General features: G+C 42.3%; 2 protein-coding genes across 2 annotated transcripts in view; one reads left to right on the forward strand and one right to left on the reverse strand.

Moving 5' to 3' along the window:
* LOC146657180 (transmembrane protein 132D) overlaps positions 1-13690 on the forward strand; it is a 32284-nt gene extending 18594 nt beyond the window's left edge. The window contains exons 4-9 of the mRNA XM_085426924.1: positions 1817-2009; positions 3862-4005; positions 10415-10620; positions 10888-11152; positions 11325-11516; positions 11604-13690. Of these exons, the coding sequence (XP_085283050.1) occupies positions 1817-2009; positions 3862-4005; positions 10415-10620; positions 10888-11152; positions 11325-11516; positions 11604-12917 (2314 nt within the window). The 3' untranslated portion in view covers positions 12918-13690. The remainder of the gene's footprint in view (positions 1-1816; positions 2010-3861; positions 4006-10414; positions 10621-10887; positions 11153-11324; positions 11517-11603) is intronic.
* Positions 13691-14020: 330 nt separating this feature from the next.
* glt1d1 (glycosyltransferase 1 domain containing 1) overlaps positions 14021-27666 on the reverse strand; it is a 42129-nt gene continuing 28483 nt past the window's right edge. Inside the window, exons 7-12 of the mRNA XM_085425081.1 lie at positions 20199-20297; positions 19531-19580; positions 17389-17432; positions 16826-16946; positions 16228-16326; positions 14021-14506 (exon numbers count right to left, since the gene is read on the reverse strand). Coding sequence (XP_085281207.1) covers positions 14360-14506; positions 16228-16326; positions 16826-16946; positions 17389-17432; positions 19531-19580; positions 20199-20297 — 560 coding nt within the window. The 3' untranslated portion in view covers positions 14021-14359. The remainder of the gene's footprint in view (positions 14507-16227; positions 16327-16825; positions 16947-17388; positions 17433-19530; positions 19581-20198; positions 20298-27666) is intronic.

Genomic DNA, 27666 nt, shown 5'->3' on the forward strand with positions numbered 1-27666 from the left:
TTGTGAAGAAGCCTAGAGATGCAAAGCCCACTCCACGGCTAAAAAAAAAGGACTGTGTCTTGTCACAAACACTAGGATCACATCGCACTCTGAAATTTTTTTTTCTACACTTCTATCCATGGGGCCAAATTCGTAACATGTCACTATGAATTTTAAGATGAATATCTCCAAAACTCCAGGCTCAGTCTCAACTGCTTTTACTTCTTCCTCGTACTGAAAAAAGCAAACTCACTTTGAATTGAAATTTCCTTAAAAAAAAATCAACGAATTAATTAATTAAAATAATAGTAATAATAATAATGATGTTAGGTTTTTACTTGATAGTTTAAATTAAAGACTAAATTCATACGACAGGAGTCGCCTCAAGGCATTTTGTGATGTAAATTAGAGAGCCTACAAAAATACAACAATAATACACAGGCTTCAGTTACTATACAGTGCAATAGCTGGAGACTGTGATTCTGCTGTTGTGCCTTGTGAATGAGGAGACAGCTGAAACTAGCATCTATAACTTTATAAATCATGAAGGAACAGAAAAACGCAAAAATCACTGAAAAGACTGAGATTGAAGTTTTTATGCAGGCATTCAGGAAATGGATGAAGAACTAAATATGTGAGTCTGTTAGTATGATAACATGCTGATTTTTGTCTGAAGCCTTGCTGTGCTTTGGCCTTTTGGAGCGGAAAGCGTTGCTGTAGACTCACTGTAGGGCCAAGTTCCCTAAATTGGTTGAAAAAGCATGTAAGCACAATTGCCAAATAGTGCTCATATGTCTGTGTGGGGTTTTTTTTCCCTAGTGAAAAAGAGCACAATTTTCTTTATTGTTGGCGCTATATAAATAAGAGTGAATTGAATTAAACACAGTTTATTTAAAAATCAAGTGAAAAAAATAGGACATGCTCATTTTCTGTGTTAAATATCAGCGCAATTAGTGCTAGCAATTAGCAGTAGCAATTAGCAATTAGCAGTAAATTGCATGTCGCAAACGTTAGTAAATCTATCAGAGCGCTTGATTTAAAAATGTTCTATTCTGAGAAAGGAAGGGGGTCAGTTGCAAAATTCTCTTAGTTGCCACCTCGTACACATAATATTATCACTGCACTGTCTTTGCAAACACTGACACTACTGTTTTATGCCAAAACCCACTTTGCACTGAGGCAGCGCTTTAGTAAATCTGACCCATAGCATGTAATAGACAAACTACAGAACATATTTACGTCCCATTTCTCACTGCCAGGTCAAGGGTGCCCCTTCAAACCCTTTATTGACCGGCCCTTCAAATTTACCTGTAAAATGGGCCCGCTGGTGGGCCCATGGTCAATAAAGGGTTAAGCTTGGGTCTGCCTGAGGTTACTTCCTGTTGAAAGGGAGCTTTTCCTTCCCACCATTGCCTTGGCCCCAGTTTTCAGAGTTTTCTCTCTAACAGGGTCTTTATTTTACAGTATAAAGCACCTTGAGGCACTTCTGTTTGTTTTTTTGTGTTACATACATAAAACTGAATTGAACTGAAAGTGCAGAGTGTGCCTACACATCTTTTTGTTTCTCGGTAATCCTGGTTTTGGATCAGTAAACTTTTGTGCTGTGTTTAATCACTTAACCTCAGATACACAGGTCTCTTTAGAAACATTAAAAGCTACATTATTGCTTGAACCGAAGAGCACTCGAGGCAACATGAAGCTGCGCTAACAAGAGTCTGATTATCTTCGTTTTAACACAAGATGTGTTGTACTGAAATTATAAAGCAGGTGTGATTTCACGTGTATATAATGCATGTTTCATCTGTCAAATTAACACAGCTCTTTGCTTACCACTCAGGCTTGAAAGCAGTTTGTTGGAGGTACTTCAAATTGATTTTGAAGTTGAAGAATTGAGCAGCCCTCTCGACAGCCAGGTAATCATATGGAAGCTGGAGCTACCATCCACATCCAAAAACGGAGTCAAGACCGAAGGAGCCATGAGGATCTATACCACTCAGAGAGACTTTGTCGGCCTAGCTCCTCTCATAATGGTGAGTTAGCTGTCATCTCTCCTGTCACACCTAATCAGAGTAAAACACCAGGATCGATGTTGCCAACAGCAGAGTTTCCAATAATGCTAAGATTGCATCCTTTGAGCGTCGGTGCATGAAAATATCATAAAATGCACTTTGCTCTGATCTGTTCCTGTCTGGTTTGCATACACAGAAGGCTGGATATGCTTTGGACTGTTTAGTAAATGGCTTCTATTTTGAGCAGACTGTGTTGTTGACTGTCAACTAGCTGATGTCTCCTCTGTGTTGTTCTGCTCTGTTCTAGCGTGCATTATGTGGTCATTCTCTCCTGCTAACAGCTGCTTCATGTGCTTCTATTTTGGTGCCGCAGGCCTCTTTTATTGTGCTACCTCTATTATTAACCCATGATATAATCTCCTCTACTCAATGAGAAACATTATAGCACATTTAATTGCCGTGCTGAATCTGAGTTATCTGTCACCGGGGCCAGCTCCTAACTAAAACAGTGTTTTGAGAGATAACTTTCACATTTGTTCGACTACATATAATTGAAATATGTAATTTATACAAATAAAAGATAATTGCTATGCTTTTAATGAAGGCTTTAGTAAGATTATGCAGGCTATATGCTTCATTTCCATCTTAAAGGTGCTGAAGTGCTCAAAGCTATGTGGAAAAGCTACAGTATCCCGATTTGTAAATTTGACATGGCTCATCTCGCTGGTGGATTAGAAGCTGACCTCAGGACAAACAGGAGGAGATTTGATGGTTGGCTCAAGGGGACATTAGCGCTGACTGATCACTCTTGGCCTTGCTCCATGAACTTCAGCTAGTGCTGCTGCTCACTACTTCTATAGGAGGGGGGAGGAAAGAAAAAAGCTTCACTGATACTACCTTCACATCAGAGTTTATTTATTTCTGCCTAATTTAAAGCGGTTTTACTCTCGAGGGGGACAAGTTTCCATCTGCTTCATTTTCCATACTTGGAGTGGCCAAATGTCTCTTTATATATTTGATTTGTTCATTCACAGAACTGCACGGCACTTCAGCTTATAATATTCGATTAATTCAGCTTCATTTAAAGCAGTCTGTTTTCTGTTGTTTTTTTCTTTTTTTTCATAGAGAACGACACTTACCCATCTGCTTCATTTTCATGCTTTGATTATCCAAGGATTCCTACAAATAACTATCAATTTATTTTAACAAGGCACCTCACATTTATAGTGTTACGCAAATAGCCTTCATTTGTGGAATAAAGTGCTTTAGAGCTCACCTCTTAGTCACCTAACAGGTACTCAAAGACCAAGGGAAGCTATTGATCAAACAAGGCCCTAACCCAACCAATCTATGCCAAAAGACAATGAGACAAAAGGAGCCAGGAATCGAACCACCAACTCGTCCAGAAGCGGATGAGCGCTCTTATTTCCGTGACATTTATAATTAACAATGCACCGTGCATCGCAGGCAGGCTCTGTGTGTGATAAAGACTATTTTTAGTCCATGTTTCTGGGTATTTTCCCCATGTGTGAAGTGATACAGCATCCCTTTGAGGGACATGCCTGTGCAGTAAAAAATCCAAGATTAGCTCTTACTTCTATGTGGTGACCGGGCCATCACCCAGCCTTAACTCTACTCCCCCACTTGCTTCCCAAAGGCGGATTGGCCTTCTTACCTCGCCACTGCTGCTGAGTCGCTGAGTCACGCTTCATCGCCCATGTCTCCTGTCTACCTCCTCTAACTGCATCCCATGCCACTCTTATTAAAAAAATTAATAAATTAAAAATCTTTGTCACTGTGACAGTAGCACTACCACGTAAACTCTAAAACTGAACTGGAATATGAAACTCATTTCTCTTTGCTCGCTCTGCAGGACACGGAGATTCTGAACACCGCTGTGCTGACGGGAAAGAAGGTGGTGATGCCTGTGAGGACGGTAGCTGTGGAGGAAGATGGAGTAGTCACGGATGTGTCTGATTACACAGACTGTAGCTCCACTGATGAAGACGTTCTCAAGGTAGGATTTGCACGTCCCCCTTATGACTTACTTTACAATGAACAAATTCCCCGTCCCTTTGGTTTTAAAGGTTCCAAGAACAATGACAGAACAAAGGATGTGAACTTCAGTGGTATGTCCATCAACAACAATAAAGTGCTTCATATTTGGACCTTGCTTCCCTGTCCTAATGTTGAGAGGCATAAGAAAGTTGAGTAGTTTCTTTGTAATACTCATGGACAAGGTTAGTTTTATGTGTCAAGGGAAGGACAGCTGAACACAAAGACGTTGCTCCAAAGTCACTTTTACTCTCTCCCTCTTTTCCACATGGTAAAACAAACTATTAGTGAGACTTTGACAACATTTCCCATCAATCTCCCCGACAATGAACAGCTACTGTGCTAAATTGCTCACAACATGACCTCTCAATCTACCACTGTGCTTCCATCCCGCGACTTGTCCCTTTTATCCTGTATAAGTGAGCACGACTGACTGCAGAAATTGTTTATGGATGAAATTGAAAGTCAGGTGCCTAGCCTTCGAGGTCAAAGGCTCTTGATATATTTACCCAAGATTAAAAAAGAAATAGCCATGCAGTGGGCTCCAGTTCTCTGGCGCAATTGAATTTTGTAAGTTTATCCAACGGAAGCTGTCCCAGCTAATAAATAAATGCACTTGCAGTATGACGAGGTCACGGGCAGTAAGTGTACCTGTATCAAGCACAGATTTGTGCGGGTTATAGAAAAACAGAATTATGTGGAACAGTCAAGAGGACGACTGTGGACTAAAATTGTCAAGTGTTCCTCTGACTGTGAGGTGTCCACACTTGAAAAAGACCAGACTTTGAATTTCACCAGCTGGCCTTCTTTATGGCTGATTAGAAGCTGGATCTCTCTGGGTCTGATGAGGTCTTGGGGAGGGATGTCAGGGAAGATCTTCTGTAGCTTTTGAGGTGGAACATGTCTTGTCACTTCAGCAATCTTGTCAAGACCATAGCAAACTAACTGGTGAGGCTTTAAAGTTCCTCTTGAGGTGTTGACACGGATCTTGAGAAGGTAGCGCTTGGTTGCCACAGACACCTTCATACCTCCGATACCCTGGATGACAAGCATGACGTCTTCACTGCGAAGGTTGAGCTTACTTGCGGCTTTATGGGTTATGTAGTTTGTGTCAGATGCTAGATCAATTAGTGTCCCAATTCTCTGCCCATCATTGGCGATGACGTCAAGGAGCATCAGGATCACAGGGTACTCTTTTAGACCAGTCTCCTCCAGTAGACCTCTCTCTGCTGCCATGGAGTTGAAGGCTCGTGATGAGACGTTGCAGAAAGCTTTCCGACACTCCTGCACTAGCTCTGGCGATAGTTTAGAGATGAACTCTTCTTGAACCTCCTCCCCTCAGCTCTCGCCGGACCAGACTTGGGCCTTTGTGATAAGGGTCGTGGCAAGGGACAAAGAAGGTAATGATGCTGGTCTTTGCACTCTGGTTTTCCACACAGGTAAGTAGTCTTTCTGCAGGGTTCATCGTGGATCTCGAGGCATCTCTTGCAGGCTCCAAGTTGCTGCACTGCATCCTCTTTCTCCTGTAACTTTGTGTTGGTTCGAAACCGTCTGCAGATGTAGAGCTTTCTCTTGTGCTTTGGGTCCCCACAGATGATGCAGCCTGCTGGATCAGTACTGGATTTAACTGACTTGGTACGGGCGTACTTTACTGGGAACTTTATTCTCTCCTTGGCAGGTTCGATGTCTCTCAGCTGGTCTAACTGCTCGTAGATGGACTCTTGAGATTGGAGGTATGCGAGCAGCTTGTCAAACCGGTTCTGATGAGTCACAGCGTTCTTTGGATCAGCAGCGTGGGTGAGCCAGTCTTTCTTTAGGGACTCAGGCAGCTTGCTTTCGATAGACTTTATTACCAAGAGGTTCTTTATGGCATTTGCTTCATCCAGCTCACTCAAATCATAGAGGGCCTTTTCAACTGCGTGGATAAGCTCTATAATTCTTCTAGGCTGGTTGCTACGGACAGGAGGGATAGCTTGAAGCTCCTCAATGATTTCAATGGCGATGGTGGCTTGATTTCCATAGCGGTTCTCAAGGACTCTGAAGATCTCATCGGCCGAGGTGTATGTGGACAGGCGCAGATCTTTGGCCACTTTATCATCGAGGCTATCAAGAAGTTGGAATTTCTTTACTTCCACGGACCCGGTTGGTTCACCTTGCTTTTGCAGAGCCTCCCATTCCTTCCGCCATCTGTAGAACTCACGCTGGCTGCCGGTGAACTTTGGTAAAGCTGTGGCTTTCAATTTCATGGCTGCGACCGAGGCTGCGTTGCGGACTGTGACAACTGCTTGGTCGGCATCTCTTTTAATTCTCTCTGCTTTGATAACGGCGGCCTTCCCTGACACCAGCTTTGGAAGGCAGGTTTCGAGCTCCATCAGTCGACGATCACAATCTCGCCTCTCAGCAGGTGGCGCCCAGCGGTTCCATGTCTGGTGTGCCTGCTTAGCTTTCTTCACCAGTTCTTCTAGATGGCGGAGCATAAAATCATATGCCTCCAGGGGTGTATCAGGCTGAGTGGATGTGACGTTCTCACACGCCATTTCTGCTGATTTCAGAGCAAGGGTCAGTTCTTTTTCACCATATGATGTCCACAGTGTCTCTCTGATCAGGTGCTTCACCTCCTTCAACTTCTGCTCACATTCTTTCTCCGTTTTTTCGACGTCTGCTCTCTGTTGGCCCATCAGCTCCGGTGTGCCCTCTGCTTCACACTGCGTGATGTAGGCGGCTTCAAGCTCCTCGTTCGCGTCAATCACTTTGGAGCCCTCTACTGTGAGTCTCTTGAAGGAATCCTGCAGCTCCTCTACAGACATATCCATGTGGGTCCTTATTATATGGTTGGTGAGTCTGGAAAACAGTCTCTTTGCAGTGGTTCGCTCTATTTTCAGCTCTTCGAGTGACTTGGACTCAGCCATTCTGTTTTCTCGGTTGTTGATTGGACAGGCAAACGGTGTGCAATTTCCTCCAGGCCCCCAGGTGGAGTCTTCTCCGTCTTTGTGGTGAGCTTTTGTGGAGTCTTCACTGGTCAAGGCCAGTTTCTCTACTGGCCAGGCCGGTTTTTTACTGTCAAGTGTTCCTCTGACTGTGAGGTGTCCACACTTGAAAAAGACCAGACTTTGAATTTCACTCAACTTTATTTAGACCAACTAGTTTGATAGCTGGTAGGTAGCAGCAGGTAAAAAACCTTTCAACACAAAAATAAAGAACATTTCATTAACCATTCAGATAAATTACACAGAAGACAGATGAAATAACAAAATACACTTCAGTAAAGCCATTTACCATGTGGTTAACTGTGTTAATTTAACTGTGGTTCTTAAATAAATATACACAATGTGTCTTCTTTGCATTTAACACTTTTTTATAAACAATTGTATTTTAAAGTATACATTTTAGAGTTCACAAACATTTTAATAGACTTTAACTAAGGATTTTCTTTACAAAGAATTATTTTCTTTAAATCAAAACCAAACATTTATTCACTAGTTTTACGATCCACCCAAGGATTTGGGGTAACTATTTTTAATATTAATTAACATAAATATGTGGGAACACTAACTGCACAAACAATTTATTCAAACTTAAACATTCATTTTTGTCAATATAATTAAACTTAAATGCAGCAACTATTTCCCTAAGCGTAAAACATTTGCACAACTGAGCTTCCAAAGTCCCAGATACATCTGCAAAAGCAAAATGTGAACTCAAGAGCTTACCGATAGCCTGTCTTGTTCAAAGTCTTCCTCACAGTGGAAAAGTGCTTTGTTTGCCGTCCTCTCAGTATGTTGCACCCGGGTCAAATGACTGCTGCATGCATTTAAAGGTTTACTCAGCACGCCCACCCTTGATTGCTCTAATGTGGCTCACCTGGCAGGGCGGCGCACACCAGGCCGTGCTTAGTTGTTGATTGCACCCAAGGTCTAATCAGCGGCCATGGGTAAGCAGCAGCACCGAACAGGTAGAGGGCAGGAGGAGGAAAAGAGGAATAACAGCCACACCTACTAGGTCAGCGCGACAAAAATATTCTTTTTCAACCTTGACTATAGCCATGTTGTATGTTTGCTGACCAGATAGCAGATTCAGTCACAAATATTCCCTTTAATCTTCTTAGTCTAACAGCTTGACTCAGATATATTTTCTCCTCTATTTTGCCTGAAGATCAAATCTGCTAGTGATAGATGGGGAAGGATTTATCTGGAATTTATAGCTCACGTGACCTGGAAAAAAAAACCCAAACAAAAAAACAACTCCCTCTTTGGTGGAAGCGATTCCCAAATGTGTAGAAATGATACAGAGAAAAATATGGAAATAAGGTATGAAGGATTTACATCTGAGCATTTAACATTTTAACATTTTGATTTGGTCAGTTAAGTATCAGAGGGGGTTGTGAATCAGTTTCAGCTGCTTTGGTGCTATGCTGGTGCATTGGATTCTGGGCTCCTCCTGGTGTACAACATTATCCGGCCTCATGTAGTGACGTATGCGGGCAGTTCCTGGAGGACAAAGGAATAGATACTACTAACAAGCCCCCATGCTCGCTTGACCTAAATCCAACAGAACTCCTCTGGGACTTTATGTTTCTGTCCATCCAACACCACCAGATTGCACCTCAGACTGTCCACAACCTCAGTGACATCCTGGTCTAGATCTGGGAGGAGATTCCACAGGGCACCGTCTGCCATGTCAGGAACACGATGTTGTCAAGCATGCATACATGTATGTGGGGGCCACAGAAACTACTGAGTACCATTTTGAGCTGTTGCAATGAAAATTCAGCAAAATGGACTAGACTTCCGCATTATTTTTTCACTTTGAGTTTCAGGGTGTCTTTGAATCCAGCTCTTTGTAGGCTGATCATTTTGATTTGCATTTCGTTCCTAACACATTACCCAGTCTGTATCAGTATAGATATCCAGCATGATTTTTGTCCCATTGAGATCTGATGTGTTTTCAAAGTTTTCCTTTATTTTTGAGCACGTGTTATTAACCAGAACTTTTTATTAGGTGATACAGCAGTTTAACCAAAAAATTTACATGATATTACATGATATTTACTTGATATTTTAATTGTGCACATTCAGTAAAACTCTCTATGTGCATGTGCAGAGTTGTGTCACTGAAGCGCGCATTTCAGCATTTTTAATTTCTGCCTGTCTGTAATACTGTACCCAGTGATGAAAGCCAAATCCCATTTTAACATAAATATCTTTGCGATACCGAAAATGGTGAGGGATATTCTTGGACAAAGAATGAGATTATGACTGGAATGAGTTGGCGGATGGCACATTCAAAATGGCATTCCCTTTTAACTTATTCTTCGGAATATTATTTGAACACAGCAGACGGTGGAGGTCCTGGAAAGTGCTCCTCTAACACAGTAGAAAATTAGCAAATTGCCTTAAATCATGGCTGACCAGCTGACTTCCCACACACTGAATTAAATACATGAAGATTCAACACAAGTGCACTGAAAATAAATGAGCCCTTGTCTGTTGTTCTGTTTTTGCATGGAAATTTTTTCCCTGACATCTATTTGAAAGGTTTTGTGCCACTTCTTAGAAATACACTGTTAGGTATAAAAGCAGAAACTACATCCGAGTTAGCAGCAGGGCTGACATGATGAGTGATGGGCTTATTCTAAAGATGTTCCATATCCACGGGATGCAGTTCCGAGATGCAATGATGACACAGGATACTCTAAAAAAAAAAACAACTAAAAATTGCACGACCCGGTGACAGCACATCTCGTACGTCTTGGGTCCACACCGCTTCGAGATGTAACTTATATATGTAGTCATCCTTTAGCCATCTGTCAATGTCAGTGTATTTCCTTTTATTCCCCTGGGTGTTTTCAGTCACTTGAGTTCAGTGATTTGTTAATTATTGTATTGGCCAAAGACGACCAAGTGAAACCTCCTGACGTGACGCAAAATGATGCTGAAGCAGCTGCCCAAACTTGCAAAGGTCACCTTTGAAATTCTGTTGTAATGAATGCACTTGGTTGTGAAGGACTGATGCTCAGCGTGGACTACATGATATTTCGATTAACATAAAACTGCAATGCTGCCTCTTCCCAACGCCTCACACCGGTGATCATCACAGTAGTTTATTAAAGCCAGCTGACATTACTGCGGTGACACATCCAGTGCAAAACTGGTTCACGGCTATTTGTTGTTGCAGGAATGGCCGATGTGTTAAAATGGTGACTTTTATGAGAATACTTGATTATTTTTTGTCATTGGTAGGAAGAATATCGCTTTCATTAGCAAGTTTAATCCCGAGTTTGATGTAGATTGTTTACATAATCATCTTAGACAAAAAACGATAAGATGCTCACGTGCCGGCGGACTGTTTCCATGTTATCGTTACCTCTCCAGGTGTCCGACAGGTGTGACTATGTTTTCGTAAATGGAAAAGAGGTTAAAGGGAAGATAAAGATGACGGTAAACTTCACCTACAGCTACCTGAGTGCTCAGCTCGAACTGAATGTGTGGATGCCCCGGCTTCCTCTCCAGATTGAGGTGTCAGACACAGAGCTGAGCCAGATCAAAAGCTGGAGGGTACCCATCCTCACCTCAAAAAGGTAGGAAACCACTAACAACACAAAATCCCTTTGCTTAATTTCTACAGTAGGTGTGATTTCCAGGGGCATTTTTTTTATTCATACAAATTTAAATCATATCTCTCCGAGGATTTAGAGGTTAGATTCCATTATGTAATGCACTGCAATAATTCAGTGTGATCCAATCAAATAAAGAGACAGACAGGGCTGAGTGATTGATATAGAGGTGAAAGCATGTACTGTTTGATAGGCCTGACCTGCCCGTATGTTTTTGTGCTCATGTCCCAGAACTGGCTGGAACAGTGATGAAGACGATCGGAAGGGGAAGGGCTGTATGCTGCAGTTTCAGCATGCCCTTGTGAGGGTGCTAACCCATTTCATGGCAGAGCAAGAAGACCCCCGGGATCCAAAGGCCTATTTCCTGGGGTCTGATTGGCAGGTGGATGTCACAAGGTTGGTTCGATACTTCATGAAGGTGGAGGACACTCGAGTGGCAAGGCTACAGGCAGGAAGAGTGCTGTCGGGGAAAGACTTTGGGACCACTGCCATCCAGGTAATAAACTGGAATACTCTTTGGATTAGTCTTGTGAGCCAGCTCTAACTTGCTGCCTTTTCACAGAGTAACTCTTTTTCTGAATTGAACCGTTTCTGTCTGAGGCAAAGAGTTAAAAATGAGATCAAATCTGAAGCAGCCTAAAAAAGGTGACTTTACCTGATGTTGACAGGTGTTTTCTCCACTATCTGATGCCATCTTGGCTAAAACAACTATCAGAGTTGTGGATGACAAAGTGACCATCACAGAGCTGGGGGTTCAGCTGGTTACAGGGCTCTCCATGACATTACAGCTCAGTGCAGGAAGCAACAGGGCCATACTGGCTACCACAACCACACAGGAGGTGCTACAGAGTCCCAAACAGGTAACATCCTTTATCATTTTTTAAATGTAAAGATTTTAGATTCAAAGATCAAAGTACAATCTTTTTACAATTTCTTTGTTCTCTTAGGAAGCTTTGGTCAGTGCCTGGATACAATTCAGTGATGGCAATCAGACACCTCTTGACATTTATGATCAATCCTTTTTCCGTGTGACGGTGACCTCTCTAGATCAGGGAGTGGTGTCGGTGCAGGGCACGCCACCAGCTGTGGCGGCAGAAGGAGAGGGCGAGGGAGTCTTGGTCAGAGTAGAGATGTCCATCTGTGAGGCCTGTCAGAAGTCCAAACGCAAAAGTACTTTTGCAGTAGGCAACGGCACCCTCAAGGTCAAATTTCAAGCGAACACTAAGCGATCAGATGGAATATTCGACAGCAGTACTGTTAGCAACAAGGAAACTGACTATGGGAACGATGGGGAAGAAGTGGAGCGTCAGAGGAAGCAGAGAAAGCCATCCCAGGATGCTTCACCACGCATGCCAAACTTAGACAGAGAAGAAAGCGCCATACAGAAGATCACGAACACTATTAAATCTACAGAAAGAACCCTGATAACCAGCGGTAGCCTCGGAGGAGTGGGTAAGACCAGTAATTCAGGAAGTCCTGGTAGTCCTACTACTGTGGCTAATGTCAGCCTAATGAGCAGCCCTGGTGAGAACAGCAAAGGATACGGGTCAGACAACATGATAGTGGAGGATATGAGCAGCGTTAGCTTCACCAGCACGGTGAAAGTTCCCAGGAATCTGGTAAACTCCAACAACTTCCCCACCAAGGTGGAGACCCCTGGGCAGGGGACGACAGAAATAGAAGTTGGTGGTGAAGAAGTTTTGGCAAACAGGCCTCTAACAGACTTAGAGATTGGCATGTATGCTTTGTTGGGTGTCTTTTGCCTGGCCATCCTGGTTTTTCTGGTAAACTGTGTCTCATATGTTGTTAAGTTCAGGCACAAGAAACCGCCCTCTCACGGCCAGGAACCCACAGGCCACAGGCACGACTGGGTATGGCTGGGCACAGATGCTGAGCTGGTGATGAGCGTGCCGGGCAGCCCGGTCCAGCAAGACTCCCAAACTACAACCACTGTGATAGACATTGGGCCTGATAAGACTGGCTCTCTTTCCAGGAGGCCCAGTTGTCTGGCCTCCGTCACAGATTCTCCCCTCAGTTGCGTAGGCTCCCTCAGAGGCAAACCGATGCCCACAGAGTCCCTCCACTCGCCCACCAGCAAGAGAAAGAGAGTCCAGTTCACAACCTTCTCCACACTAGAGCGCCAGCATTCACCACATCTCCCACCCAGAGAGAACGGCCATGGCATCCATTGGGTTGGAAAGGAGGACAGCTGTGGGGAGGAACCTCAAGTGCCCATCACAGAGCCTGGGGACCAGTTATAATAGAGAACCTGATCAGACCTCACATGTACAGCAGATGTGGCTTTGATCACCTCAATGCCTTTGTCAACTCTGAAAACTCTCGAGAATTTATGATTTTGGAATTGCCCTCCTCTACATTTCATTACCTATCAAGGCCTTTTACATGTACTGTATATTATTGTTAATATTGGAGAGTTAGATGTGTGTGATCGTGTTTGAGACGGCCAATTCAGACGGACTCCCTTTTCACACAAAGCCACCAAATATTAAAGCTGCATGTGGATATCTACTTCTAAATTGTTGCACTCACACGCTGATGCATACAGTACAAAGACACCCAGAGAAAGTGTCTCCAAATTGAAAATATATCCTTTGATTAAAATAATAAGAACCAAAAGGAGTGTTTTCTATTATGCAGCATAAAAGATGTATTTGTAATTTTAAGTTGGGTTAATTTTCAGTTGCTTTTTTAACATTAAAACAGACTGATCTTCAATATTGCCTATTAATTGATTTTCTATGTTAAGCACCAGCCACTTGAGTTGGTCATCTACTGCAGTTTTTTCTTTGCTTAATTCAGAGATTAAGATTATCTCCATCTGCAGTACTTTACATTCGAAACGTAGCTCTGTTTCGGGACCCCTCACAGATTTCTACGTGGATATGTGGACAGCATGAGGTGGGGAGAGCAGCATCGAGACCCAACACAGAAAAAACACATCAGGAAGAAGAAAGACACACAGGAGCTGGGGTGAAGGTCATTTGCAAAGCGACTTGAAGGTGTGCAGCAAGCAGCTTAAACAGTGCTTCCTATATGGGATTTGTCAATTGGCTGTATAGAAGACCATCAACTGAGCAGACAGCTGAAGTAGGCTAGCGCTGGGACTCACTGCCATGCTGGGATCGTGGCCGAGCTCGTCTTTGTGGCCTGCCTGAACTAATGCAGTCCTTGATTTGATAGGTTTTTGTTACGGTGCTTACGCTGGTGCAGTACGATATCATAATCAACCTTTGTAACAGCAAACAAAAGGACTTTTGTGCCATTCTATCCTTTAAACAAAGTTATACTGGTTCATTCTCTTTGTGTAACACAGTTATTTCAGCATAAAAAACAGAAAGGGGTAGCATAACCTGGAAAAATCTTGGACTTCATTTGGAAAAGTCTGATAAAGAGAAACGTGATAATTTTTTAGATCGATAACCATTTAATATGCAGAATGAATAATCACAGTATCCATGCCTTTATCATAATTAAACCATAAATAAGAGTCCATCATAAATGTCATATGTCTTTGGTTTAAAGCACTCTTCGTCATAATTTTCAGTCAGGTAGTAGAGATAAAACCGCATTGTTATGCAAACGAGCATAATTATACCTGTGCAACAAAGAGAGACTAGTGTCGCGCTCTTCTTCTCTCCTGCTGAAGCCCCTGAGAAAGTTTACAGATTGCAGTTTAATGTGCTCAGTGCAAAGTGTCCACCAGTCGCTGGTAAGTTTCTCTCTCCTGTTTCACGCCGTGACGCTCTTCCACGTAGAGTTTTCCATTCCTCACCACTCTCTCTCTCAGCTCGTGATCTGACAACAGCCTCTGAGATTGATGCACAAATTCCTGGCAAGGATAAAGGCAAAATTAGTCTCATTCATTGCCAAATGCCACTTGAAGCTTGCCAGTGAAGGTGCCTGGAGATATTTTTTAAAGCATAAACGATAATCCAAAGCACAAGAACAGAACTCAGATAGAAGCCTGTGCACTGATTAGCAAATACTTCAAAAGTGTCTTTACATAGCCAAAGGATGGAGATATTTGTGGCTCCATATCTAAATATGGATGCCCAACAGACCCCCTTTTTCTATCCTAATAGCTGCCACCTCTCATTTGCTTATGTAAAAAGAGAAAAACAAACAAAGTGATACAGTTAGAAAAAAAAGATACTGTAGAACCAGTCGTGTTGGGAACATGGCGAAGAAAAGACAAGGATAAAAGAGCAACAGTATAAAAAAAGGGAGTAATAACACCATCACGTATTCATAGAAATGAGGTCCATCAACTCAGCATTCAGAATCCTAGTTTGCTCATCTGCTGGCCCAGCAGCCTGTCAGAAGCCTCCAACAAAATGAAGTCAAAGTGCCTTGAAGTGTTCTTGCAACATGACAGCCAACATTCACTGCTGCACTGAGCCAATGGGCACACAAAGTTTTAGCCACTGCCAGTCAGCAGGCCATTTTGCTTTACTTCACTTCAAGTGATGTGATTATGTCTGGAGAGGCTCTTGGTGGGAAACAGCTCTTCTGTATGGACATATGAGGGCTATAAATCCTCACAGCAAAAGGATTAAAGCTCAACTTATGAGAGGCGCGCTTATATTCACTTCACTCTTGGTGCAAATTACAGAGCCCGACAGGACAGGCCATTTTTCCTCTTTAAAGCTCGTGAGTGCTTTTGTGTTTACTTTGCTCGACACATTTCTTAATACCCACACTCCTCATGTAATTCCATCTTGAAGAACAAGAAATACTGTCAGTGGAAAGAATAAGGAAAGACTTTAGCGTGCGTGAAAAGTCCTGCACGGGAGCTACTGCAAAGGCGGCTCAAAGACTAGCACTCTCTGCCCGTCGGTCCTGGCCGAGGTCCTTGTTTATCCGGTCCAAGTTGCTGCAACCATCTGTGTGAGCTTCCTACCAGCAGCTCAGTGGAGCACACGTGCAGGGAGGAATTATCCCCACCATTACAACAACATCACGCTACAGCATGATCTTGACAATACAACGCTTAAGCCCTGCCAATTGGCCTTATCCTTTGTTATCTCCCATTGCATTAAACCTCATTGAATATCAGACTGAGCAGTTCTCATGGGGGATTACTTACTTTCCACCTTGCTGCTAATTGTTGCATCACTATGCGGTAGTATAGTATCTTTGTTCTCTCCCTAAAGGGTGCACTTCTTTTGATTCTAATCCAAGCACCTGAGGAAACATAAAATAAAATATAACACAAGGAGGGGCCTTTTGTTATATTTTACCTGCTCAGATTGGACTCGTGATAAAACCACTACAAAGTTTACAAAATGATGTCAAAAGTTTCTGATTAAAACTGTGAGACTTGTTATTTTATCCAGTTATGCAAGGAGAGGACATCAAACCCTCCAGTTGTTCTCAGTCAGTGTGTCGGTACTACTTAATGCGGTTGTGTACTTTTCTGGTCAGCTGAGGTAAAAGGAGTCCCTGTAGCCCTGGCAACAGTTTATCCTCTCTGTAGTCCATAAACACAGTCATTATGTGTATGGACTACAGCGCTTAGCTTAACTACAGAGCTGGTCAGCCAATATATACCTGAGGAGAAGAATACAGAAGGCCGGTGACCTCATGCTGCACCACAGCTGCGTTTCCTGGAATGTTTCTAGCCAGCACAGGTACCCCGAGATCAATGGCCTGGTGAAGACAGAAAGCATAAGTCAAAGGCAAAAGTTTCTTGTTTATCCTGTCATTGTTAAGAAGCAGTCACTCGAGCATTTCGGATGGTGTACAGCGCCGCCATTCTGTGCTTCGGTTCACTTAAAGAATTAACAATCTGTGCAAGCTAATACCTTGTTAAGTGAAACATGCTAACAAACTAATAACATTTTAAGCCTACTGTGGATTGTCTTAATTGCCTGTGTTTAAAAAAGATTAAGAGGATTTGCTCACTCAAGAATGGGAAGATTGGAGTCAAGCAATTAATTTGGGTAATTGTCCCAGAAGTGTCCAGATAGCATTGTAGCTGAACAACAAACAGTGCAGAAGATTCACGTGGTTTAGATTAAAAAGCAAAAGCTCCTCTGTAAGATGCCTTGATAGATCAAACTACCATTACCAAACTGTTATTCTTGTCAATGTTGGAACATCGTGCTGCCCTGCCGTCCAATTACCCACCATCCTCAAAGATGTTTACCTCCAAGATGGCTGCTGACATGCCCTCTGAAACAGAGCTGTTGACCACAGCGAAGCACCTTTTCATGGCAGCATGAAGCTCCTGTTGGCACCTCTCCTGGGCCAAGAACACCCCTGCTGTTCTGTAAAAGCAGTGGCAAAACTCAGTTCTGTGTGACTCAGGGCTCACAGAGGCGTGAATGATGCTGAACAGCAGTGACAAGCTCAGGCAAGGAAACACAGCTGCACTGTTTGTGACATGAACGGAGCATCCAGGTAAAGTCTTAAGCAGAGAGGGCAGCTTCCTGCCGCAAAAATCTCTGTTGTGGTGAAGCCCTGTGGCGAAAAACTGAAAGATCGGCGGAGACTTGAGTGTGGGAGGACAGATAATAAAAAGAGGACCTTGGCGCTCAGCTCTATTTTGCATTCTGTTCACATTATGTTACGATACATGTGAGCTGCGTTTGTTTTTCAATGCACCGCATGAAAGAAGCACAAAGGCAGGCAAGTCTGAAAAGATGGAACATCACAGCAATTAAACAGACAAAACTGACGGTTTGAACACAAAGAAAGCTGAAGGCCTACCTTTTAACAACCGTTTCTACTTCAGCAGAAAGAACGGGATCAATCTGAAAAACAAGAGGCAAAACAAAAATGACCGAAACATGTGCAACAAAATTTCTGTTTTTCTTTTTTATTAAGGATACCTGCAATATCCTAATTACTGGGATATAAAATATCGAATGACACAATTAAGAACTTCTAACAGGAGAAAATCATTCTCAGGAAAATCCTGCATTTTCAGAGATTGGGGTCAGGGTGGGCAATCTGATTAATTGCAATGTGGGATTTATGTGCATTAGCCTGTCCACAGAAAAGTCAAAGCATAGCAATGTGGGTCAAAGATGCTACTAAGCAAGCTGCTACATTTTTCTCATTTTATTTTATAGCTCACAAAATGGCTTCATGAAATTATTTTTTAAGATGTATTAAAAAAGAAATGCAGTTTTGCATCCTGGAGCGATCTGGGATTCTGCAGGAATTATAAAATAGCAGGGGTCGGATCAAGATGATGAAGATACTGGCAAAAATACACGGTTTAAGCCCAACCGGCGCTGTCTTATAGTGAGCCCAAAAACAAACAAACAACAAAGCTACGTCATATGGCGAAAGCTTCAGTGTTCCTGTTCATTCTAATAAATCTGTCATACCTTTACTGATGTTTGAGAGAGATATAATTAGATTTCATTTTTGCTCTCAGCAAATAAATAAGGTGAAAGCCTGCTATCGTTACGGGAGATAACGTTCCCTTTTTGGAATTGTCCAGATTTATTTTACTCTGTAATTTACAGCCCATTTACAGAGAAGTCAGATGTGTCATCGCTGACAAACTGACCTGAATTTTCCTCTTAATCACAGATGCTGCAAAGCCACAGCGCTTATTACTTGAATGAAGTAGCGATACTGATTTCTGTGATGTCAAGACAGCCTGAGCGAGGGATGTCTCATTCCACCTCCTCTTCGCATTTTTTAGATCTTTTTCCTTCACTTCGTTTAATCTGTTCAACACTGTTCCACAAAAAATATATAATCCTTAAATTAACACAGCTGAAATCTGGCTGTCACACGAAAACATTTTTAGTATAAAATTAATATCTTTCCATTTCTTGAACAAACATGCCTGTGATTCAGACGTGTCACGATGAATCACATGTTTCTGCTTCGACTGAACCGTTTCATCAAACAGCAGCAGCAGCAAAGCCTCGTGAAAAAAGCAAGAAGCGGCAGTAAGACGGTGCATACAAGCCCGTGGCCATGCCTAATTGAGTTGGTTCTGTGCAAAGCTAAAGCAGAACGTACCTTTTGCCTGAGACCACTGTTTGAAAGAAAGAACAGATGCTAAAGTACTGTACATTGATGCCGTATCAAAGTCGGGTGGGGGGGAGAAGAGAAGATGAAGACATGCAAACAGAAAACAATGGGTGAGAGAAAAACAAAGAACCGAGGCTGCTGCTGTTCTCTGGGATATGACAAGAATTTTAACATAAAACTGCAACCTGATATTTTTTTTTAAAAGAAAAAAAATTTAACATAAATGAATAAAAAAACTAATTTGATTGTGTGACTGACTAGTTGATTGATGCACGAGGTTATTCACGACAGGGTTTGAGAGTTCAATTGCTATTTTCCACTTATTTATTTGCACTGTTTGACATGAAGACACACAGCTTGTACCTGAGCACTTAATGTTTTCAGGGAGACACACAGCACAGAAACATGATAACATGTGACAGGGTGGCAAAACCTGTAACTTGTGCTCCCCGTACACGTGCAGATACATATTATGAGGATTAAAATGAGTTTGCTCCACTCCCACACAGGTCATTAGTAAAAGCCAAGTAATGTCAAGCAGGTAATGCCAACCCCCCCCCCAAAAAAAGAAACAAAACAACTCAACCACCACTATAGCTGACCCCTTCCCCAGTATTCAGAAGACATTTCCTTCCAGCACTGTCCGTTAATTCCAGCATAACAACTAAAGCCTGTATGTCTGCTCTATCCAATTAGAGGCTGCCTCAATTCCCGGGGGATGTTTCTAGGTAATTTCAGCAGTACACAGAGTGACAGTACGGAGGCACATGGCAGAAAAGGGAAAAAACAAAAACAAAAGCATACACACAAAGAAACAAACAAAACAAAACTGGTGCATAAGGACTGTTTACTTACCTTGGGTCCAATAATGACTAACACATTCAGCAGATTTTCACAATGCCACTCTGAAAAACATTAAATATAACTGGTGATGTAAAAAACAATACTGCAGTTTGTTTTTGTGTGTGTTTTTTTAAATGAGCAAGTTGTCAAAAGAAGTGAGGCTGTTCTTGCACAGATTCCCACAAGCTTGTTTAATGCACGACACTCGTGGACAGTATGTGTTAATTCCAAGAACGTGCATGTGAAACTTGAACCGTGTAGCTCTCCTCAACATTAATATACAATGTTGACGCCCTCTAGTGATGTCTCATCACAATAACTGTGTGCTGTGAAAGTCACAGTATATATGGGGGGTTGAAAAAGAAACCACTCGTGTTAATTAGAGGCAAAATATTAGGTACCTAATAAGACATACAGGATATCCACCAAAGAAAGAAAAACCATAAAAACCATGAAGGCAAGACCTGACAAAATTAGAACGAGCTGCCCCGCTGCACTGTACAAACACTTTTTCATGCAGCTTACATAATCATATTTATTGGTATGTATTTCTAGTTTCAATAACGGGTTGGGTCTGAGTGCTGATCTCGTCGCCACTTCATGTTATACACATGCATTTCATAGCAAGCACAATGAAATGAATTCAACAATATAACATAATGAATAAAATCACAGCATACTTGAAAAAACCTCCACCAAATAGAGGGGGTCTTTGACTCTTCTGAGGCCACAGACCAATAGGAAGACACGCAGCTCATCCACATGCTCAGTCCTCACACCTGGAGAGAAGCCAGACAAATAGAAAGACAGCGCCACAATATCAAAACACTGCATAATGAACATCCCAAGTACATCAGCAGATAATGAAAGCAATACATCAACCAAGGTCACGAAGAAAATAAGACAGCGGTGACTAATGTGCTCACACAATTCTCTGATCAGGAGGGAAATAGTCTGCTGAAAACACTGGAAGGTCGCACCCTAATCAGTGTGTAATGCAGCATCATAACTACACACTTTGAATATTTGGGTGACAATTTGCTCACTGATCAGCTCTAATTAAATAAAAAAATTAGCCGGGCCAATATCGAGCTGACATCAAACATCTGAAGAATTAGGCTTTAACTGCAATGCTGTGGAATCTGCTCCTCTCAAATATCATCCGGCTATCACATTCAATCCAGAGATTATCAAAAACTGGCAGGCACACAAACGTGTACAATGCCAGCAGCTACTCTCGTGCACCTGACCTGGCAAAGACAGCAGCTAAAAGTCCTGACCCTATTACACAACCCCATCATAAAGGCAACACACGACCTAGCCTGTAAGTCTCAGACCTCACATTAGTCAACAAACCTTTCACTTCAAAAGTACAACTACACTGTACTCGCCTTCGAGTCGAGGCGAACCAAAATTACTGTCACAACTGCGTGGTATGTAATGGATGACAGTGGAAATAACAGAAGAATATACTATATTGTTACACAGCTACTCTTAGTCTGGGGCATTCACATATACAACTAAATTCATTTTTTGTTTTCATATAGCACCAAATCATAATAGCAATCACCGCAAGGCACAAGATATAGATCCTATAATAATACAGATAAAACCCCATCAATCAGGTGACCCCCTATGAGAAGGAGACAATGGGGAGGAAAAACTCCCTTTTAACAGGAAGAAACATCTGGCCGAACCAGAGAAACAGGGAGGGGCACCCATCTGCTGCGGGAAAGGTCAGAGATTCATACTAACCCATGATTAATGGTTGTTAATAGTGATGTATAAACACATAGATAGTAAAAGAGGTCCCCAGCAGCCTAGACCTATTGCAGCACATTTAAGGGACGGTTCAGGGTCACCTGATCCAGCCTTAACTATAAGCTTTATAGAAAAGGAACGTAGTATACAACATCAGTAATCAATAGCACTTAAATAACATTACTGAAAATGTTACAACAAAGCAGTACAAGCACAGTACAACAAAAGTGAGTACTAATTGAGAGACACACAAGCCTGTAATGACTGATCTGTGATTTCCTGTTATTCCTGTTAACTGCATGAAGTCTGTCATGCATGGGGAACTGAAAAATGTGACTGTGAGATGGCACAAAGGTGTGAAATGACACACTAAGACTGGTGACTAATGATCGTCCTAATATGCCGTCATGCACTGAGCAGTGCTTGTGCAGTTATCTACTTGCATAGCGACAGACTTGGCACTGGGGTTATTTATTAATGTAGACCAGACCATATTGGAAAGATGCCATTTATACATGACAACACAAATGCCAAGAGTTACACCAAAATCCTGGCGAGTATTTCTATCGTTCATCTGTTTGAACAGGACTGTAGAGAAACAGATCCCCTCGAAAAAAAAATTAAAAAAGCTGAACACACACAAAAAACTCAAATAAGTTTGAGAATTGAGTATTTGTCATAAAAATCAAAGTTAGAAATACAAAATGCTGAAAATGTTTGCCCTTGTGCAAAATTAAAGTAATACAGCTAGATTTTGCAATGATTTAAGCGATAGCACTAGGATGTACCTACTTCTTTTTTTTTGTGTCCCGTTTGGATCTTTAGCCATCAGAATTGTTGTCTTAAGGCCAAGAAAGATGCCAAGCGGATTTATTTTACCAAGTGGATCATCATGGCCTTGCCATATTGGTCCATTTGATTGACCTTTATTAAAATTATGAATTTATTTTATTTTCAGTTGCTACAAACGGGACAGACATGACTGGGGGATAGGACAGGGAGAAAGAATGAAAGAAAGAGAGGGAGAGAAAGAAAACCAAAGGGGAGAAGAGACGGTGAGAAGGGGGGAAGAAAGAAAAAAACAAAGAAACAAAACACCTGGGTCACCTGTATGGAGAAAAAAAACAGAAGAGAAAGCAAACAACAAAGAGCAACATAATAAAAAAAACAGCACCATCACAATAAACTAGCTAGCAGTAGATATCAGTAGATACTAAATAATAAACGATATTGTGCAGCACGCAAGATAGACAGCGCACAATGTGCTTTGAGGCAGCAGCCAAGAAAGCTGTAGTCCGCGTCTGTGAATACCCGTGTGTACACCTGTGTGTATACCTGTATGGATCAGCATGCTTGCATTCCAAAGGTTTCTCCATGTAACGATCTGCTAGGGAGTGTGGGGAGCCACAGCCCCGTCCTCCAGGGTATGAAGCAGGTATGGAGGAGATCAAAACTCCAGACATCCAGAGGCCCCCAGAACACAAGAGACCAAGGAAGACCAACAGAGGGGCAGCCGCACCACTGTCCCAGTAAGAGCTGAGGAGAGTCCCAGATGAGGGCTCGCCCAGCAGCCGCGGAGCAGAAGCCAGGGGGAGTTGCAGTGACGCGCCCGTGAGCTCCGCCGGCCGCCAGCTGTGCCTGAGTGACCAAGCCCCAGGCCGAGAGGCCGGGGGCACCCCACCTCCGAAGTGGCCCGAGCGAGCCCCAGGCTCCAGGCCCCGATAAGCGGCCGCCAAGGAGTGAGCCGGTGTGTACCCGGACGCCCATCCCCAGACACAAAGAACCACCAACGCACCGACACCTGAGGGAGTCCGCCACTGGCAGGGGAAGTGGTGGTGGGTGGAGATAGGCCTCCAAACCTTGGAGGGCCTGAGATGTACCTACTTCTACTGTATATATAGTCAAACCCAGGAAGTAGTGGTAACAGTTGGAACAAAGCTGTTCCAAAATTAAACCTGAACTAACATTATGGACTTTTCCTCAGTGTTTCCATCAGTGCTAGGTACTTCTTGGATGTCCTTGCTAGACTTTGTATTGTGTTCAAGGATTGTTTCCTGTTTTAGTCTGTTTATTGACTAGAATAAAACAAAATGAACAACATTCTTGACAGAACAAAATGGAGCTCAAGGACGACTCAAACTCGTGAGTTTACACTTTCAAATCATTTTTTAGCTTACTGAGGTAACTGACGTCACACTCTGTTGTCTCGATGCATGCTCAATCATGCAGGTTACTAAATCCCAGAAAGTTGATTCTGTTCATCTGCACGTAACGCTTTCAGTACATTTCATCACTCACACAAATGACTTCTTCGGTGACTTCAGCTAACTGCAGTTTCCCCAACTATAAGACAGGCAGGGAGGTCCGTCCTCCTCTGAACTGAGGAGAGGGCTTACCGATATATCTTTCACCATGTCACAATGCTGTGATTGTTGCTTTTCCTAACTCTATGTTAATGGTACTGATCAATTGTCACGATAACGCCAAGTAAATGATTATAAAAAAGCCCATTGTTAGTCTGTGGAGCTAGTTTCAGTCACTATGCACTGTTTATAAGTTTGGGGAAACCTGCAGTCAGCTGAGACTGTAGATGTCACTTGGATGAGTGAGTGAGTGATGAACCCACTGAAAACAAAACATCCAGATGAACAGAATCAGATTTCTGGCATCCATATCCAATTCTAGTCTGTGAGGAGAAGTGTCCGTCACAGCCACATACTAAGCAGATTACTGTTTAAAATACAACAAAGCTCCCTTTGTAAGCAACGATCTGACTGCAGAAACATCCATCCATCTATGGCTCCGTGTATGCACTGCGACCATAGCTGGACTGGCCATCGAGCATACCGGGCAATCGCCCGGTGGGCCGCTGGCGATTTTTTGTTTTTAATGGGCCGATCGATTTTTTTTTTTTTGGAAGGGTATAAATAATGAAAGGTGTTGGATTGGCCAATTGGTCATGATCGACTCTGGGCTGGACCAATTATAGCCGAGGAGGTCGGATGCACCCTCCCCCTTGTTTAGCAATCTCATAGACGAACTAAAGAAAATGGAGAACAAAAAAAGGAAAGGAGGTGCAGAAAAAATTAGGGCCAAAAAGAAACAAGCCCTTCAGGCAGACGCTGCCAAATGTGTAAAAATAACTGAATTGTTTGGCGGTAGCTATGGCATAGCTTCCACAGATTTAGCATCATCAGCAAGTGGTGGAGGCCAGCAGGTGGATAAGGGAAAGGGGAGGCAAGAGGAGGAGAGACCCGAGGCGGCCGCCGGTCATAGTGGCAGAGGAACTGAACTTCAGGTAAGAAGTTATGACCTGCTGTCTATCTGTGTCAGATATAAACCAAGTTTAGTTGTAGTTTGTTTTCGTTGTGCTGACTTTTTACAGTCGCTTAGAATAACTGGTACTGCGTACTAGCTAGCATGATGGAGTTTATATACTGCTGGGCGGGTGCTATGAAGTTACTGATAGTAAATTTTATTTTATGCTTAAGGTTAGTTTCTCAAACTCTTCAAAATCTTAACAAATTGTGCCAATCCTTACATGTTGCACCAGGCTGATTTATCATCAAAAGTGGAGAAGTCTGTGACAGAGGAGACAGAAGAGCAGCAGAGAGAGATGGAGCAAGAGAGAGAAATAAAAGAGCAGGAGAGAGCGATGGAGATGGAGAGATGACTTTATGTCATCCATGAGGGATGCATTTGACATATGTTTCACATATTATAGCCCAACAAGTTACTTATAGCAATTTAAATACGAGCAATCAGTTTTTGGCAAATACCGGAAATCAGTTTTTGGCAGACAATCACCTTTTGGGGCGATCGTGGCTCAAGAGTTGGGAGTTCGCCTTGTAATCGGAAGGTTGCCGGTTCGAGCCCCGGCTTGGACAGTCTCGGTCGTTGTGTCCTTGGGCAAGACACTTCACCCGTTGCCTACTGGTGGTGGTCAGAGGGCCCGGTGGCGCCAGTGTCCGGCAGCCTCGCCTCTGTCAGTGCGCCCCAGGGTGGCTGTGGCTACAATGTAGCTTGCCATCACGTGTGTGTGACTGGGTGGATGACAGGTTGTGTAAAGCGCTTTGGGGTCCTTAGGGACTAGAAAAGCGCTATACAAATACAGGCCATTTACTTTTGGCACAACACCGGCTATTGCAGTTAATAATACAACAGCTTCTTGCCAGTTTTTGTGTTTCTTTTTATCGCTGTGTAACTGAGTTCAATTGAAAGCCTGCATGCACTAGTACCTCTTGCCACAAGTTCCCAGAATCCTTTGCGGTTTTACCCCTGAATGACGTCACATTTTTGGTGGGCCGGTCTCTAGTCAAAATGCCCGGGCCAATTTTTTGTCCCAGTCCAGCCCTGACTGCGACTAGCTTCAACCAAGGAGATGACCCTTCGAGGGGTATTTGTTCATCACGCATTTGATCTTAAAAAAAAAAAAGTGTTGGACAATGTCAAATTTTTAACTGACTGTTGCAACAAATTTAATGTTAAACATTCGTAAAAAATTAGTTTATCCTGAGAGGAATGCTAACATCTGTGTCAACCTTGTTGACGTTTGTGGCTTTGAATACATTCTCTACTTTAGAGGATAGAGGGGGAGTCAGAAGTCTGCCAAAATCATTAGGATGAGTAAGAGAACCCTGAATGTCTGCATTTTTTACCAATCCATCAAATAGACGTTGGCATATTTTCCAGCAGAAAGTGCAAATTTTGACCTGCTGGTTACACAAAAAGAATTCATAGATTATTAAAGTAGGTTTGATGCTCTGGGGACCATGACTATATACAAACAGCTGCGGGGAAATCTATCCAAAAGCTGAATGGACTGCCAAATGCAGAGCAGAAAGTCTCGTGAAAAGAAGATTTAGACTTTATCGACATTGATTTTTGAGCCTTTATGTCAGAGAAGACTGTGGTTTTATGCAAATTTAAAGCAAAGCTGGTACAATAGCAATACTTTAGGGGTTGAATTTGAAAGAATAAATAAAATTACATTACTTTCTGCCATCAGTGGTAAATAATGGTATAGTTGGCCACAGAAAATTGACAGAAAAATCATTTTTAATCCTTTAATCCTTATTGAAACAACCCAAAATGCAAAATCACTGCTGCTGCGAAAACCATTTTGGCAATGGTGTTACCAATTCAAGCCAAATCTTAAAAAATTTTTTTTACAAACTCTGCCCAAGTTTAAAGAAACAAAACAAAAAAAGTGAAAGAAATCAAACCACAGAGCACCAAGCCTGTGGTTGCAGTACAGTGACACTCGAGTGAAATCCCCTGCTGCCAGATAAGTCCAGATCAGAAGGCTGAAGCAGCTCTTTAATGCTATTAAAGAGCATCTTAAAATGACAGCCTGGAGACTGGGCACTGACCCCGATCCTAGGAGAAAAAAAAAAAGCTTTTACATCTGTGGGATGTATCAAACTTCCTTCCATTGATTCACATGATCTGAAAACGTGCCAGCTAAGCTAAACATCCGTTCAGTTTCTCCAAACAAGCTGCAGGAAAATACTACAGGAGCTCGAATCATGTCTTAGCACAGACCTGTCAAAATGAAAAAAACCCAGTGAGGAAAAAATATATATTTTTGGGAATCCAAGACAAAATTCATTTTCCCTCTGAGAATAAAACTAAACAAATTGTACAAATCATATGACGTGCCAGAAGCAATATTCTTTCTCTGTCTGTGTAGTTCTGTGAGATCTATGCAAATCATAGTTTTTGTTTGTTTGCCTTTGATTTCAGAAGGGTAACAACCCCTGTAATGCTTTAATCAGCATGTGTGCATGCGTATGTCTCAGCATTGCTGGAAGAGAACATACAGTATCTATCTGAACAGCTCTGCTTTCATCTGTTGAGCGGCATGGTATGTTTTTTTTTGGACTAGACAAAATAATGACATAACCGAAAAACTCAAGTATGAAAAAAAAACCTTTTAATTTGAAAAATTCCAATAATTAGCACTTCCACTGTACATATTATGCTTTTAGGTATCTGAAAGGTTTTTGACCAAACTACATATGAAATGTGACGAGTGTGTGATAAGCAATTTCGCACACCACATGAGAACTGCACACATGAGCTGTGAAATGACCTGCATTTTGATCAGTTAAAATTAATTATACTTGACGTCTTATAACATGCTAGAGTCAATCCAACCATGGAGCAACTGACCTGGCTTAAGACTGGGACTATAAATGTGGGAACATTGCTACAAATCTATAAATAACCTGAACTCTCAAACAGCATTTGCAGCAATTCTAAAAATCACTTTTTTTGTTTTAATAATTATTATTCTGTACAAATGTGTTTAAAACGAAGGAGCAAAAGGTATGTCATGAACCATTTGTGTCCATCTCTGTTCTTTCAATACCAAAACATCGGTCT

Source organism: Rhamphochromis longiceps, linkage group LG12 (assembly GCF_057381845.1).
Source record: "Rhamphochromis longiceps isolate RC_006_pf linkage group LG12, R_longiceps_female_GT1.1, whole genome shotgun sequence".
NCBI classification, from domain to species: domain Eukaryota; kingdom Metazoa; phylum Chordata; class Actinopteri; order Cichliformes; family Cichlidae; genus Rhamphochromis; species Rhamphochromis longiceps.